Genomic DNA, 17,488 nt, shown 5'->3' on the forward strand with positions numbered 1-17,488 from the left:
CTCTGAGCTTGAGACCAATACACAGTAACAATAATACTTATCGAGTACATATTACATATTAGGTGGTATGCTATTTATATGCTATGTACATTCCTCACAAGGAAGGCTATAATTATTATCTCTACTCTATTGGCAGAAAGAACTAATCCTGTTGACCATCTCCTCATGGACCTCCTTACAGACACTTAAACTAAAAACCAAAGATCATTTTCTCTCCTCCTGTCCTGGCCCCATTTCTGGTGACCTGTCAGAGTAACATTTACCCATTGTCCAAGCAGAAACATGGACACCTTCTTGACAACAGTTCTAAGTATTCTTACTACATAGTATCATCCTTAGTCCTTACTTAGTCCTCTAGTCTAGGGTCCTCCGATCCTCCAAGGATTATGTATTATATATTTCCAAATCCTCTCATAATTTCTGGTGTGTAATTTTAAGATGTTAAAAAAAAAAAAAAAAACCCTACTGATTTACAAAATTAATGCTTTTATATAGCCTGTCTTAGTTAGGGTTTCTATTGCTGCAATGATACACCATGACCAAAATGCCAGTTGGGGAGAAAAGGGTTCATTTTGCTTATATTTCCACATCACTGTTCATCACCAAAGAAAGTCAGAATAGGAACTCAAACAGGGCAGAAACTGGAGGCAGGATATGATGCAGAGGCCATGGAGGGATGCAGCTTACTGGCTTGCTTCGCATGGCTTGCTCAGCCTGCTTTCTTATAGAATCCAGATCACCAGCCCAGAGATGGCACCATCTACCATGGGCTGGGCCCTCTCCCACTTATCACTAATTGAGAAAATGCCCTACACCTGGATCTCATGGAGGCATTTCCTCACCTGAGGCTCCTTCCTTTCTGATGTCTCCAACTTGTGTCAAGTTGACACACAAAACCAGCTAGTACATAGCCTAAAATTAACTAGCAAAATAGATAAAAGATAAACAAAATAGGAATCAAAAAGCCAGAGGGGAAAAAAGGAGTCAATTATGAAAACACTGTTTCTTCCAAAGTTAAGTGGGAGAAAATACAAAAACAGATATACTCCTTAGCTATGACCTGAGCTGGCCTGGGCAACACTGGCCAATGTAACTTAAATAAATAAATAAATAAATAAATAAATAAATAAATAAATAAATAAGATGACTCTGATAAACTCCAGTTAGTGTTTTTAGGGAGAAACTTAGATCCTCATAAAAAACACACAAACCCCAGGACAAACGTCCATACGCTTCCCTACCACTTCACTGACCATGACATCACCCAACTTCCTTCTAAAATAACAAAAGCTGTATGTCACTCTAGCCACCAGGCAATACATCTATACATTCAAGGACACACATATTAAAAGGTATACATTTCTACTTTAGAGGCTCTGTTTTCCAAAACTCACATGCAGATAGCTACCATCACCACTTTTCCTGGTCCTTTAAGGAACACTGACACGGCCCTGGAACGAGGCTGAAAGACAAGAGCAAAGATTTCCCAAGTCTCAGAGAAGCACAGTAGGAAGCAGCTCTGACACAGTACAAGATGCTCTTTAAAACCTATAAATAAAGCGTACTTTTAAACTCTTTTCATCCAAACTTTCTCTTTAAAAAGGGGTGTAGTTTGGGCTTGCAGAGATGGAAAGGCATGTACTATTTTGCAGAGAACACAAGTTTGGTTCCCAGCACCTATGTTTGGTGGATCACAATAGCCTGTAACTCCAGCTTCAGGTAGATGATCTGACAACTTCTTCTGTCCTCTGAGGCACACATATCACATACCCGACATACACATATATGCAATTAAATAAAACACATTTTAAAGTAAGTAGCATTTGGGTACTTTTCCAAACTCTCAGATGCTGATTTTGTTCCTAGAATTCCCAGCCTGTCCACTTCTAGAAAAGATCTGAAATGGCTACAGAGAAACTAAGCACTAAAGTAATAAAATGTTTTGAGCTGAAATTCACATGCTCTAAACTTTTCCGTTTCTTAACCAACTACTTCAATTTACAGAAGGAACAGTGAAGGTAGCAGGGCTGCTGTTCTGCTTTAACTGACCATTCTCTCAACACTGAAGACCTTCAGGGAAAATTGTTTAACTGCCTAACACACCAACAAGTGGAGAAACATTCAGGAGAAATGTCTTCCTAAGAAATTTCATTCTGTTGTTACTGAAATGTATACTTCCCGTTATTTCTTCTCACTCTTTTTTTCTCCCCCAGGAATGCTACCACTATCCAATTCAATCTAAGTCTAGCCTGTTCTTTTTTATACCCAACCAAGCATCACCTTTTCTACAAAACTCTTTCTTAATCACCCAGAGTCAATGTACTATACATCTTCTGTATTTTTACATCTCTATTAAATTTATGGTTATATTTATCTTAATGTAATTTATTCATTATGCTTATTGTGCAGCTATTGTTTATCTAGCACAATTCTAGGTGCTAGGATCCTTTACTCTAGTAGCTCAGGTCAGAAAAAAAATCTGTAAAGAAATGCCAAGCATCAGACAGTGAGGAGCATCACAAAGAAAACTGAGATACCTCAGTAGAAGGGGGAGTATTATTTTAGCTATAATAGTCAGGGAAAAAGACCTAATGGCAAGGAAGCAATCGTGAAAAACCTAGAAGAAGCATGTTTGAGGAAGTATGTAGCAAGTCCAAAGACACTGAAATAGAAATGAGCTTAGTTGAAATCAAGAACAAAGTAGTACATAAATGTAGGGTCACTGTGCTGAAGTTTCGGAAGCAAGAGAAGTGGCAGGAGTAAGGAAAGAGAATAGGCAGAAAAGGAAGGAGGTAGTAAGAGAGTACACGTAGGGCTATTAGTCACAGAATTTTGTAGACTACTATTTTGAATTCAACATTAATGGCAAAAAGAAACCACTGGACTCTGCACAGTCTAATTTATAATTTCAAAAGATAGTTTGTGATATAGAGAAAAAGCAATAAGGAGACAAATTAACTAAAAGGGCATCCATGTAAGAGATGATAATAATTTAGGTTAGGCTAAGGCTTCAATAAGGGACATGGTAATCTATTTTGGAATCTATTTTGTAGAAGATGACAGTGGTCCCCACTAATGAATTTAAAGTATAAAAGGGCCCATAAAGGCTCTAATAGGAGGGGGTACTGGAGAAATGGCTTAGTAGTTAAAAGCACTGATTCTCTTCCAGAGGACCGAGTTCAAGTGCCAGCATCCACATGGCAGCTTGCAACTGTATCTAACTCCAGTTCCAGGGGATCTGATGCCTATGGCAAAACACTAATGTACATAAAAAAAAAAAAAAAAAAAAAAAAAAAAAAAATTAAATCTAAAGGGAGCTGAGAAGATGTTAAAAATCTTATTAAGTATGATGGCTAGTTTTATGTCTACTTGATACAACCTATCTGAGAGGAACAAGCCTCAATTAAGAAAATGTCAAAAAAGAAAAAAATAAGAAAATGTATCCATAAGATTAGGCAGCAGGCAAGCCTGTATGGCATTCTCTTAATTAGTGCCTGATGGGTTGAAGGGCAGCCCATTGTAAGTGGTGCTATCCCTTGGCTGGTGATGGTCCTAGATTCTATGTAAAAGCAGGATGCTGGGCAGTGATGGTACATACCTTTGATCCCAGCACTTGGAGACAGAGGGAGTTCTAAGTCAAGATAGCCAAGGCTATACAGATAAGCCCTGTCTCAAAACACAAAAAGAGGAAAGAAAAGAACAGGAAGGAAGGAAGGAAGGAAGGAAGGAAGGAAGGAAGGAAGGAAGGAAGGAAGGAAATCAGGCATGAGCAAGCCATGATGAGCAAGCCAGGAAAAAGCATCCTCCATGGCCTCTGCATCAGCCTCCAGATTCCTGCCCTGTTCCCACTCTAACTTCCCTCAATGGACGATTGTGTGGAAGTATAAACCAAATAAATCCTTTCCTCCCCAACATACTTTTTGGATATGGTATTCTGTTGTTGACTAACACTGACTAAGACACTATGCAAGCATAAAGACCTGAATTTGGACCTCTAACATCCATGTTCATACAGTGTGCATCTGTAATACAAGTATTGGGAAGCAGAGACAAAAAGGGACCCTAAGGGCTTGCTGACAAATTAGTCTGGCCTAATCAGTGAACTCTGGGTTCATTGGGAGACTCCCACTTTTAAAGATCAGAATGACAAAACAAAGATAAGTATTGAAGCTGTATCTCCATATTAATTTTTTATAGATTTGAATTTTCACAATTAAGCTTGTTTTACATTATTACAAGTATCACCAGCAAGTCAGATGACCTGAGTTCCCTAGGCAGTAGAAGGGAAAGACACATTATCCTCTGATATCCACAGAAGGATCATGGCATATACACACATGCACACTAAGTACATAAATATTCAGTTTTTAAAATTACCACAGATATCAGAAAGGACTACCAGGGACTACATACACTTCTCAAAGCAGTTCCAGTCCACTGGAAAGCAATACTGTGGCTGTGGACTAACTTATTCAGGGGACACAGGGTACTTTTAAGATTCTGAAGGACTATCCTAAGAAATTCACAGTCAGGATCCTGAGGAAAGGCATAAAAACCAATTAAAGGGGAAATGAATTAAAGGGACATTACAAAATTAGATTATCAGAGAGTAAGCAACTACTCTGATGAGAGAATGCTTTTGGTAAACCAAGGGCATTGTAAGACCAAAGTAGTATAATAGGAAAAGTGTCTGCATCCAAAGCAAAAAAATGAAGACAGTTTAATTCTAACAAGCAGGACTGCCCATATGAACAGATATAAGAGGCAGATGTCACTGGTCTAAGTTATTCCACACTATAATAAGGCAGTGAAAGTCACCTTGCAATACCAGGAGAAATTCTAGTTTCCAAGACATGAGAAGATTGCAACCTTCAGAGCACATCTTCTGTGCTGCATTCAGAAAGGGCTCAGAGAGAAACCTGAATCAAAGTGAATGGAGAAAGGGGTAGCTCCAGTTAAGAGCCAACTACAGTGTCAGCTGTGTCCAATTCTGAACTGTGTGAAAAGGAGTCAAGTCTCAAATGCTACCCAGAGAAAACACAATCTGCATAGGCAGCCTTTGCCCCAGGTATGCATTAATTTGGTTTGTTGAGAAAAAGCCTCACTCTTAGTCGCTGCTAGCTGTAATTTGTGGCAATCATCCTGCCTTAGCCTTCCAAGTGCTGGTATCACAAGCATGAGTTATGATACTCAGCTATGGCATTTAACTTCTTTTTCCTTTCCTTGAAAGAGAGAGAGTGAGTTTCTTTTGAGCCTGACCTCACAAATAGCCATGGCTGGCCTAGAACATAAGGAGATCTTCCTGATTCTGCCTCCTCGGTGCTGGAATTATAGTTCACAAACCATCAGACATACCCACTACTGACTTCTTGATGGGAGATCTCTCGAAATGGAAAGTCTACCTGGACAAAGATGGCTTTGTACCTTGGATGTTGTTTGTGACTTCAGAAAGAGCCATTTCAGTGGGATGAAAACCCAAGTGGACTGAATTTAAGAGACAAGAGGAGGTAAGATACTGAATGAAAACTTTATTTCTCCTAATATTAATTCTTTCTTGTAGAAAGGACAATATTTAGAAGCATGTGTAGATAAAATTTTATTATCTGATGACAAAAAATGAGGTACACAATGTCTGCTCCAACTTGAGACCCACACCATGAGAAGGAACCCAAATCTGACACTGCTTAGAGACCCAGGATAATCAAACACAACTGACAAAAAAAAAAAAAAAAAAAATCAATGAAATGATTCCTAATGATATTCTGTTACACTCATAGATTGGTGCCTAGCCTAACTGTCCTCAGAGGGGCATCACCCTGCAACTGATGGGAGCAGATGCACAGCCAAGTGCTAGGCGGAGCCAGGGGAAGCGAAAGAGGAAGCCATGGGAGGAAGGATTATAGGAACCAAGGTGAATCAACTGAGCAGGGCCCCTAAGGACTCACAGAGACTGAAGTGTTAGACACAGAGCCTGCATAGGTGAGCTAGAGCCTCTGCATGTACCTTATGGTTGTGTAGTTTGGTGTTCTTATGGAACACCTAATGATGGGAGTGTATCTGACTCTTATCTGTGAGTAGGACCCCTTTTCTCCTACTGGGTTGCCCTGTGAAGCTTTGATATGAGGATTCGTGCCCAGTCTTATTGTGTCTGGTTGCTATCCCTGGGAGCCTGCTTTTTTTTTTTTTTTTTTTTTTTTGAAGGGAAACAGGAGTGGATCTGGGGAGAGAGGAGGTGGGGAAAGGTGGAAGGAGTGGAGGGAGGGGAAAATGAAATTGGGATGTAATGCATGAAAGAAGAATAAAAGGTAAAAAAAGAAAAAATAGGTACTTTCAACAAATTAAAAATGGTCTTTGATTTACAGAATTAGGTCTCTATAAACCATCGCAAATTTTAAGTACTGAGGACTGAAAATGCATCTAATCCATCTAACCTAACCATAGCACACCTAACCTGCCCCAATGTGTTCAAAACTCTTAGATCTGCTTAGCACTGAGTAAAATCATCTAGCACAAAGCCTATTGTAATGAAATACTGACTATAACTAACTGAATACTACATAGAAATTAAAAAACAGAATGGCCATATGCTTATGATTCCACATATCAAGTCAAAAAATTACAAAGTGAACCACTTTATGCCAGTAGCCACTTGTACACCTGTTTTGTTTTTCAGTGAAGAATGAAGCAGGGTTGGTAGCTGAGAGGCAAAAGGTAAGGCTGTAGAAGTTTGGGAACAGAGGCAAAGGCATACTTTAAGCCATTTTGCAGCGAGAGGATGTACTAATGAAGTCACACAAACTGTCTATTGTGTACAGCCAAATAATAAAAAACAATCAAACTGCACATGAAGGGATGTCTTCATGTGCAAAATCAGAGAGCTGCAAGCCTCAATGTGACTCAGAACTAGTAGTAGAAGGAGTGAAGATAAAGGCAATTAAGTCACTTTTATATATATCCATGTGTCTCTGCATGTTTTATGTATGTGTATGCAATATGCATGAGAGATATAAGATATGAAAGACAGAAAATCCTTCCGAAATGTAAGCAAACAAGCTCCTTTAGCCATACATGCTTAAGAATCCTAGGAAACTTATGTCGCAATTTTAATTTCAAGAAAACTAAACAGAAATGAACAGATGACAATTCAGTTAATTACAGTGTGCTCAAGAAAAATGTTGGATTATGATCAAAGACTTGCTAGAATTTCTTGGATTATGATTGCAGACATTTCACGCAGTATTGAGTTTGTCAAATAACATGTATGTATAATTAAGAAGATATCCTTACCTTTGTGTTGCCCAAGAAATCACCATATTCTCTTAAGATTCTTTGGTTTCTAAACAGCCCTACAGGAATTAGATAAGTCTAGGTCATATACAGTCTTACTAATCAGTCTATATTAATACAACTATTCTTCTTAAGATTGTGTTAAATTGTTGAGGTTTTGCTCAGCAAGTAGAGTGTATGCTTACCATATACAAAGTTCACTACCCAGAACACTGTATGCCAGGGTTAGCACACACCTGAAGTCCTAGCATTTAGGGTGTGGAAACAGGAGAATCAGGAGTTTTAGGTCAATCTTGGCTACAAAACAAATTTGAGGCTAGCTTAGGTTATGTGAGACCCTGACTATCCCCCTCATCTGAAGGAATGTATACCAGAGGTTTCTTTCCACGGATATGGAAAAATAGGATTACACTGGTATTTATGAAGAACAAGATATACAAGTATATGCATATGCACAGTGCCTTCCCATTTACATTATGTTAAAATGTGTATGTGCAGGCTGACAGAGATGGCATAGCAGTTAAAAGAGCTTGCTGCTCAATCCTGAGAACCAGAGCTTGGATCCCAGCACTCTCACCCATGTCAATAGCTCATAAATGCCTATAACTCCAACACCAAGGGACTAGATGCCTTCTTCAGGACTCTGAGGGTACCTGCACACATGTGAGTGCATACACTCACAAAAATATGCACACATACAAATACATAAATCTTTTAAAAGTGTGCATGTAAAATTTAAAATGTATTGGAAACATTCTGAAAGAAATATCTATCAATAACAGTTATTTCTAGGAAGGAGAATAAAAGCATTACAGAAAAAAGAAAACACCACTCTATATTTATTTGTTTGGAGTGTTGGGAAATCAAACTGCATTCCTTTTGAGTCTTAAACACATATAATACTTTTTGGATCAATAAATACATTTATATAATTCAAAGTGTGTAAAAACAAATCTTACAGTGCCCCAAACTGGAACTCTAACCACTGAACTCAGTTCTGTTAGTCTTGTGTCTGTAGTTGAAGGACACTTTATGTGTGTTGGACTTTAATAAATATTTGCTGAATGAATGAATGTGGTAGTTGAATCAATATTTTCTATTGCAAGCATTAGCTACCACTTTTATAATGGTAATCTTGAAATCAGATTCAAAATGTTTCTTGTATTGTTCATCAGAAACTAGAGAAAGTGTTTGTTCACTTCCTCTTATCAGCTTAGAAAGTTATCAAGAAAAAACACACAGATTCTGTTTTTTAAAATAGTTCCCACAATGAAAACTGGCACTTGCTGGAGCGATAGAGTTCAACCATGAAGTGCAAGCACTAAAAGGGTACAGTTCTTACCTACATGTTACTCTGCAACAAACCTTAAATTAAATTAAATCAGCCTTAAATTAAAAATACTTACGTTCTCTATATTCTATTTCTGCTTCTTTACGCAATTTTTTCTCCCTGGCAAGAGCTTCAAGACTTCCCCAAACTTCCAAAGCTCTGTGTAGACATACACACACATGATCACCACCAAGAAGCACTTTAAATTAACTTTATTATTATTATTGTACTTAAATATAAATGAATCGTGTGTGTGTGTGTGTGTGTAGGTTTACTCAGACCAAAAAAAAAAAAAAAAAAAAAAAAAAAAAAACACTTAAATCTGAGTCACATCTAAGTAATTCTACTTAACTAGTTACATATAAGAACAAATTGTGGATAAAAAAGAGAGCATCGTTTTAGAAACATGTCATTTGGAAGATTCTGTTCAAATGTTTTTATAATCCCAACCCTGCATGCACTCTGCTTTGAAGGGTTACGCTCTTACTTTGCTTCCACATCTGACCTCAAGAACACCGTAAAGGACTCAGTATCATCATGGGGACTTCGTCGTCTGATTTTTCGAAGTTGTTCTAAATCACTGGAGAAATAAATGTGTTGAAATTATTCACATAATGCCTATAGCTTACAGGTTAAGGACAGTATACTACTACAGTGACACCCCCCCCCCCATCTTGAAAGAAGGGCTCTGTACAGTTTCTAAACATCAGTTTAAAGATGGTATTTTTAATACAAAAAAGTAGTCTAGGGACAGAAAAAAAGACAATCACTGAAAAAGAACACCATACAACATAGATTCCACTCCCATACATATAGCCCTGAATGCACAGGTTCTCATCAGAAACTTGGCAGAGACAGACTAACCACTACTTGGTTGGGAGTTGTAACTCCCTCAGTGATACTTGCACTAGAGGCATAACCACTGGCACTTTTAAGATATGTAAAAATTAGAATATACATGACTATCGTTCTTCTATTTAAGAATTTAAATTAAGTACCAGCAAGACTGCTCATCAGGTAAAGGCCTTAGTTGGCAAGCCTAATGGCCTGAGTTGGGTCCTTCAGACCCACACAGTAGGAGAGAACCAACTCCAGTAAGTTTTCCTCTGGTCTCCACACATAGCATATGCACTCACACACATACACAAGCACAATTAATTAAATTTCCAAAAGTTAGAAATGTCTAAGTCACATTTGTAATCACTTTTCTTTCTCTTCAATTCTGAAAGGTTTATATCTTCATCAAGTCACAAGTACTGATTGTATTGTAGAAGTTTTGTGACACCAATGAACAATTATCTTCATGCTAATTTTGAAAATTAATAAAAAAATAAAGGCTGTATTATTTACACAGAGGGCTACATTGAAAGTAATTACTGTACCTGGATTTAAGACAGAACTCATTTATTGCTCTTACTCCAGTGATGAAATTATTCTTAGTGTATTTTGATCCATACTCCCTTTTCTTAAGGACTGCTTTAACTAAACCAGAAACAAAGAGAAATACGTAAGTACACACATTGAAAGCCCTACTGGATGGGAAGTGAATACTTGTTGAATTCCACAGACATTTGTGATTTTTCCTGATGTATAAGATGGTTTGGGAAAAAGAAATGTCTTCCCCAGTATAGAAAACTAGGAAGGAGGGCTAGAAAGATGGCTCGGCCATTAAAGGCTAGGCTCACAACCAAGAATATAAGAAAACTAGGATGGATCATAAATCTAGTGTTTATCTCTACAACTCACCTCTAATTGATGCTAAAATACCAACCTTTTATCAAGTAGACACCTTGTATCAGTACTGTTCTGTCTAAAGCATTAAAACAATGTTGGGTCTATGTCCAAATGAAGTTTCAACAAAAATTACAAAATAATTCAGTGTTTTATAAATTGTGGAGTGAAATCAGTATTCATGACAAGTCAAAGCAGAAAGTAATAAGGGATACTGAATATAGGATAGAAACTTTTATAAAATGCTTTGATTTCCTTATACATAATAATTTATATGTTTTCTAGGTCATTAAGTAACATTTCTTGTTTAAAAAAAAAAAAACTTAAGGCCACTTGATAGTTGCACTCAAGGCTGAAGAAACCTAAAAAATTATAAGAAGTTTACAAATTATAGGAAAATATTGCTTTCTATGAAATTAACTGTTAGGTATCAAACTGTAGGCCATAAAAATATGATACTAATTTGGTACAGATTATAGTTTGTGAGTTAAAAAATTACAGAATACTAATACAGAGAAGACCTGTCTCAAAAAACAAAAAAAAAAAAATTACATAATACCTTTCTGTATTAATAAAACACAAAAGCTGGGTGGTGGTGGCATATGCCTTTAGTCCCAGCAGAAGGAGGCAAAGACAGGCAGATCTCTGTGAGTTCAAGGCTAGCCTGGTGTACAAAGCAAGTTTCAGGGCAGCCAGGACTGTTACACAGAGAAACCCTGTCTCAAAAAACAAACAAAAAACCCCAAAACAACATAAAAATTAAAGCATATAGAATAAGGCTTTCTTTCCCATGACATAAATAACTTAAGTGAACATCTGAACAAGATTAAGACAACCAAAGTGTGTTCTGTGTCGACTGTCACCTAGTCACTCCATATCACATTGTTCTCCTAGTTCTCCATTTCACTTCCAGATGGAAGGAGAAAAATTTAGTCTAAAATGACTCATTTCTGTGGGGGAAAAAAATCCTCTCAAAACAATAATACATGAGCTCTAAAATTAAATGCATAATACATCTTACTAAGAACATTTCAAGAATGAAGTTCTAAAAGCCAAAGCATATGAAGTATATGTAGGTATTCCAATTACTTTTTGCCTGCACTTCAAGTCCCTAAAACTAAAAATCTGGGTATGAGCTATCCTAGAACTGAAAGGAAAATTATCCTAGAACTGAAAGGAATTAAAAAAATTCGTTAAAAAAAAAAAAAAAAAAGCTAGTAATTCCTGTTGGTCTATCTCAGTCCAGATTGTGGATGATGGTTGCAGTGGTCACTGCTATCCCAGTAGTGAGAGAGAGACAGAGAGAAAGTGTGTGTGTGTGTGTGTGTGTGTGTGTGTGTGTGTGTGCGCACACACTTGCGTGTGTTGGGACCCTGCCCCAGACTCTCATTGCTATCCCAGTGCTAAATTATGTGTATATATGTGTATGTGTGAGTGTGTGTTGGGACCCTGCTCCAGTCTGACAGTCTGCAATCACAGGCAACTCACACGTACATAGTCCAAATGCTGATGCCTCTTGATTACTTAACTATCTGCATGTATAATCTTCAAAGCCACCCTGATGAGGGAGTTTTTATTTTTTACCATCTTACAGAAGTCAGAGGGTTAAATTGCCTTCTATTAGACAGCTAGGAAGTATGAGAACTAAAACTGAGCCTGTTTCATCCGACACCATGGTGTTCCACATCGCACAGACTACTGATTTCATGAATTAACAGTCAAACTCCACCTGAATTTAAACAAACTATAGCCGAAGGTACTGATCTCTTGTTCTTTAATAACATTGCTTTACTAAAAATAATTAAAATTCTAAAAATAATAAAGTTTGGTTCCTTAAAGTTTTAAAATATTTGTCAACAAATGCAAGATAAACTTCAGCACAAAGGAGCATATAAATAGAATAAAAATTGATGGTCAATCTATTTAAAACAAAAGCAAACCGAAACTACATTCTTAGAATAATGCTAAAGACCTCCACATAAATTCTGTATGTTTATATAAACCCACATACTAAAACATCAAATAAAATGTATTTACCTCTTACTTGGAGAGGATCTTGTTTAAGTGGGGCTTTGAGTTCTGCGTCTATATTTTCTGCTGTAAAGTTTATTAAAACAAGTTTACATTCAAGTTTTCCAACAAAACTGTAACTTATTAATCTAATCAAGCAATATATAGCAATAACCATACTATCACAAACTATTTTAATTCATCCTATAAAACATAAGTGTCAAACTTCATAAAAGCCATGTATCCCCTCACTAATAAAAGCATGAAATCATTTCAAGAACTAAAGACAAAGCATTTAATAAAACTCAGCATCCACACACATACCAAAACCTTTCCGAAAACTGACAAAAGGACCTATTTTAAAGGGTAAAACAAACCTATAACATGTTCTATCTAACAGTCAAACTGCAGATACATTTAAAATAAGAAAAAAAAAAAGGTATAAAGAATCCTTCCACTGTTTTAGAGACAACATTCAGTAAAGATGTGTATTAAGTCATATTAGACAACTGTAGCTCCGTTCACACCCCCAAAAGGTACTAATACAGGTAAAAGATAAAAAGAAACTGAAATCTACCTCCCACTATAAGCAAAATGAATAGTTATAAATACAAATTCAAATAATAGTGCCTTTCAATGCCCCATTGTAGACAAACAAATTATTGTTATGATAAAGAAAGATCTCCTTTCTTTTTATGAAGCAGGGTCTCACTACAAAGCCCAGAATAGACTCAAATCCACAATGTTCCTGCCTCAGTCTCTTGAATGATGAAATTACAGGATCGCACCATCAGTCCAACAAGAAAGTTTGTAAGCAGGATATAAACAATATAAAGGGGGGAAAAATCAGTAAATTAAACTCAGAAAATCTATTCAACAAAGCATCCTATGAAGTGTGGGGGGGGGGGCATGACAGGGCTGGAGAGATGGCTCAGCTTAAGAGGACTTGCTGCTCTTCAGAGTATGGTGCCCAGCACATGGGTGGGTGGCTCACAACTGCCCGTAGCTCCAGCATGTGCTCTATTATTACTTTGAAAATCACCAAACCACATAAATACAGGTCCTCTGGCCCCCACAGACCTGTACACACACACAAACACACACAAAACAATAAACCTTTTCCTAAGGGAGAAGGAAAAGTCTTAAATTGAGAGGAACTATTTCCAACAAATAGAGTCACAAGGATTAGTATCAAGACTACTTTAAAACTTCCTCCAGATCATTAAGGAAGCGTTCATTAAAATAAGCATTAGAACAAACATGCATAGAAAAACAATTGCACACTACCATTAAATATATGAAAAGGTGATTATTTCATTAAGTGAATCCAAACGAAACCAAATTTCATTTTACAACCGTTACAATAGTGAAAATGAAAAACCACAATACCCAATTTTGGTAAAGGACGGAAGGATGAGAATATGGCTGCTTGTGGGAACAAACACAAGTACCCATCAAAACTATGACCCAGTAATTCTTCCAGGTCAATAGAGCAAAAATATCCTGGCACAGGGGCAGCAGAAGAGAGGAATGTGGTATTCACAGCAACACTGTTTTCTTTTAAAAACTGCAAAAAAACAAAAAGCCCACCAGCAAAGGAACAAACTATTACATTCATTGGTCAGTTTGTATGCAGTGGCAACAAATACAACAATGGCTATCTTTCTTTAAGCCCCCACTGTGAGCCCAACATTACTGTTGTATCAACTTCTTAAATTCACACAACAGCTCAACAGTATATGCTATATTATCACTTTGAAAATCAGCAAACCACACAAATACACCAATAACCAGGATAAATCTAACAAAATAAAACACAAAACAACAAAAACTTAATGAAAACACAAACTTCAAAGAATACACAGAAAGCTACCACAACGAAGTTCAAAAACAGACTCAACTAAGTAATTTAGAATATACAAGTATGCTAAACTATTCCCTTTGCTTCCCTTTTGCAAGATTTATTTATTAATTATGTGATATGTGTATGCCTGCATGAATTCATGAACACCACATGCATGCAGGAGCCTGAGGAATCCAGAAGAGGGCATCAGGGAATTAAGGCTATGAAGCCACCTGATGGTGCTGATATTAAACCTGAGTCCTCCACGAGGACAACAACAGCTCTTAACCATGAACCTCATCTCAAGCACTTCTTCATCTAGCTTTTTTAAAAACCAAGGTACTAAAGCAAAAAACTCAAAATAATGACCTGGATACACATGGCAAAAGCAAATCAGAGGCGGATGTTATCAAGATGCTCTTAGGCTGATTAGTAAATTCCAAGATTCTAATTTTATTTTCTAACTTTAATATTACAATGTATAAATATGTAAAACATATATTTAACATACGTATTTAAAGATTTCTTCAAATTGTGTAAAGATATAAATATATATAAATATAAATGTATAAATATAAATTACATTTTGCAATGAAAACTTCATTCACCCTTAAAACATTTTTTATTATAACTTGTGACCTCATTCAATAAGAGAATTCCATATTTTAATCATAGCTCGACTGTTGACAATATCTACTCAGCATTCAACTGGGGTTCTGCATTATCCTATGTACTTATGTGGCCTACTACAGTTAGTTCCAACAAAATCATTTTGGCATAGGTATTATTATAAAGAAACTGAAGCAGAGAGAGGTCATAATGTTCTCCAGTGTCACACAACTACAATTTCCTTTTTATGAGCAAACTGGCAAAGGGGTCCTGTAACTGCACAGCTGATATTTAGACATGGAAAAGTCAGGATCAAAACCTAAAACATTTCTATTGGTGTGATGTGCTGTTAATCATTTCCCAATACTACCTTTATGTTTACAACAACACCCGATTCAGAAGTAAGCATCTGTGTATTACATTGGGGCAAAAGAGAAGGGGCTCACAGTGAACACGGTGTAGTTAGTGACACGAAAGCCATGGAACCTCTTTCTGTGGAAGAATGAGGATGGAGCAATGGAAGAGGCAAGCAGAGACAGATTACCATCTGGGTTTTCAGCAGAAGCAGAGGGAGAACAGAATCAAGGAAGGGAAGCTGCTGGTACAGCCAGAAGATAAATCACAGGCACAAGTCCTGGAACAGATGACACAGAGAGAGGACCAGAATACAAAGGAAGTCTGTGTTCCCACCTCTTAGCAACATGCACACATTTAAATGATATGCCACAGCATTAAATACAACCATTTGATTCTGGTGTTTGTTCCCAGATTGTTGTCCTTTTTTCTTGCCTTTTATTTTGTATTTCACATTTTTCTGTCATCTGTTTGTTAGAGTCGACCATTTTTTCCATATGTTCCTCCCATTCAACCTTCCAACTGCTGATTTGGAATTTATAAACTTGCATTTCTAGTCTCTAATTTAGTACATATAGAATATTTCCTGTAAATCTTTTAGCCATCAGCAAAGTCAGTTGGTATCTCCACTCTCTACAACAAGAAGAATCTTATATACCACTCTAAAGTTTTAATATTAAATACCAAAAGAACATGTGCTATTTCTATTATTAATGCTTAACTTTATCAACATGTTTTATCTATTTCTTGCTCTTCGCTACCTTTTTTCTATCATATCCTGATTTCCCTGAGTTTATTTTGCAACTTAGGGAAATGTCTAATTTAACAATGTTTTTTAATTCTGAGTGGGCTGGTTTGTAACATCTATCTTTATGTATAATAATGAGCTTATTTTCACCTTTAAATCAGCATGAAATTGCATAATAATGTTCAGTTTTCCTCTAGTGATATCAAAGGTATCAGTTCCAAGGAGCCTTAGTTTTCTGTATACTATTGATATAAAATGTTTGTTTCAAATGAGCAATGAAGTTCTGGTTTCTCGGTTGGGCAGCTCTTAAGCTGAATTGTTGCTGGGTCTGGTTTTCCACTCTGGTTTCTCTAGATGTCTTGATGAATTCTCTTTCTTAGCCTGCTAAACGGTACTCTAAATGTACTTGTTGCAGGACATTCAATCACACTATGAACCCTGAGTCTGTGTTTGAGTTAATTAAATAAAATCAACCTTGGTTCACGGGGCAGAGACAGCAACTAGTTGACCAGAAATAGCCATAGAGTCCAGAGAAGCCAGGAATATGGAGAGAGATACACAGGAAGGAGAGGAGGTGACTTGGAGTTTCACCATTCTTTTTGGTTTCAGACAAGTGGAGAGATGTGTCTCTTGCTGACTCTCTGGACAAAAAGGAAGGTCAGCTGATTGCTTCTCAACCTCTGTGATCTAGGAGGTTTTCCCCCAATATCTGAGACCTGAATCTTTGTTGATAAACTGAACAATAGAGACTTAGTTAAAAACCTACATGTTGTGGCCATGGAAGAACCAGGGCTGTGGGGCCAGAAGTCTCTCCAGGCAACAGCCTGAGTGGCAGCCAGGGCATTGACTACAGGGCCTGAGAAAGCTGGGAGAAAAAAGCTTCAAACATGGAGCTGAACATGGCTTCCTTGTATATACTGTCTCTCAGGCAGTCACGGTGCAGTATACAGAGGCATGGCTCCTTTTAGAGCCCTGCTGTGCAGTCAAGCAATTGAGCAGCCAAAGTGCTCCTTAACTCTAGGTAGAAAGGCTGCTGCAGAGTGGGCCCAGAAACTTCCCAAAGCTGGGGCTGGTAAATGCCACTCCTGGCTGATAGCTATGGGTGTGAGGCTTGGCTCTAATGGAAGGGCAAACAGCAGCTATAGCCCAGAACCAGTGGTGTATATTCCTGGACCAACCCAAGGGGGTAGAGCCAGCACCATGTGCTAAGTAGAGCCGCATTGCAGATGGCCTGGCCGTTTAAGGTCAGAGAAAAGCTACAGGCACGCAAGGTCAGCTCCAAACCAAAAAAAACAAAACAATAAAAAAATAACAAAACCAACCTCTGAACAGGTACAGTATGCTTAATGTAATTAGGTGCTGAAGAAAAGAGAATGGGTATAGACTATCATAAAAAAAAAAGAAAGATTAAAAATAATAAAGTCTCTAAAGAAAGAATAAAGTAATATAAAAAGAATAAGCCATGTAAGGATGGGGAATACATAGGGTGCCTGGCTCCTGTATGGTGCTTTGTTGACTTTGATGAATTTTTTGAAAGCTGATGAGTGAAAGGGCAAATGCTGTTGGATTGTAGGGG

The 17,488-nt window shown here is 37.3% G+C and overlaps 1 protein-coding gene across 1 annotated transcript in view; it reads right to left on the minus strand.

Moving 5' to 3' along the window:
• Positions 1-17,488, minus strand: part of Slc30a9 (solute carrier family 30 member 9) — a 55,064-nt gene that overhangs the window by 24,489 nt on the left and 13,087 nt on the right. Inside the window, exons 3-8 of the mRNA XM_051198624.1 lie at positions 12,386-12,445; positions 10,000-10,099; positions 9,105-9,197; positions 8,694-8,776; positions 7,288-7,346; positions 1,395-1,462 (exon numbers count right to left, since the gene is read on the minus strand). Coding sequence (XP_051054581.1) covers positions 1,395-1,462; positions 7,288-7,346; positions 8,694-8,776; positions 9,105-9,197; positions 10,000-10,099; positions 12,386-12,445 — 463 coding nt within the window. The remainder of the gene's footprint in view (positions 1-1,394; positions 1,463-7,287; positions 7,347-8,693; positions 8,777-9,104; positions 9,198-9,999; positions 10,100-12,385; positions 12,446-17,488) is intronic.

This window comes from Phodopus roborovskii, unplaced genomic scaffold (genome assembly GCF_943737965.1).
Source record: "Phodopus roborovskii unplaced genomic scaffold, PHOROB, whole genome shotgun sequence".
NCBI classification, from domain to species: domain Eukaryota; kingdom Metazoa; phylum Chordata; class Mammalia; order Rodentia; family Cricetidae; genus Phodopus; species Phodopus roborovskii.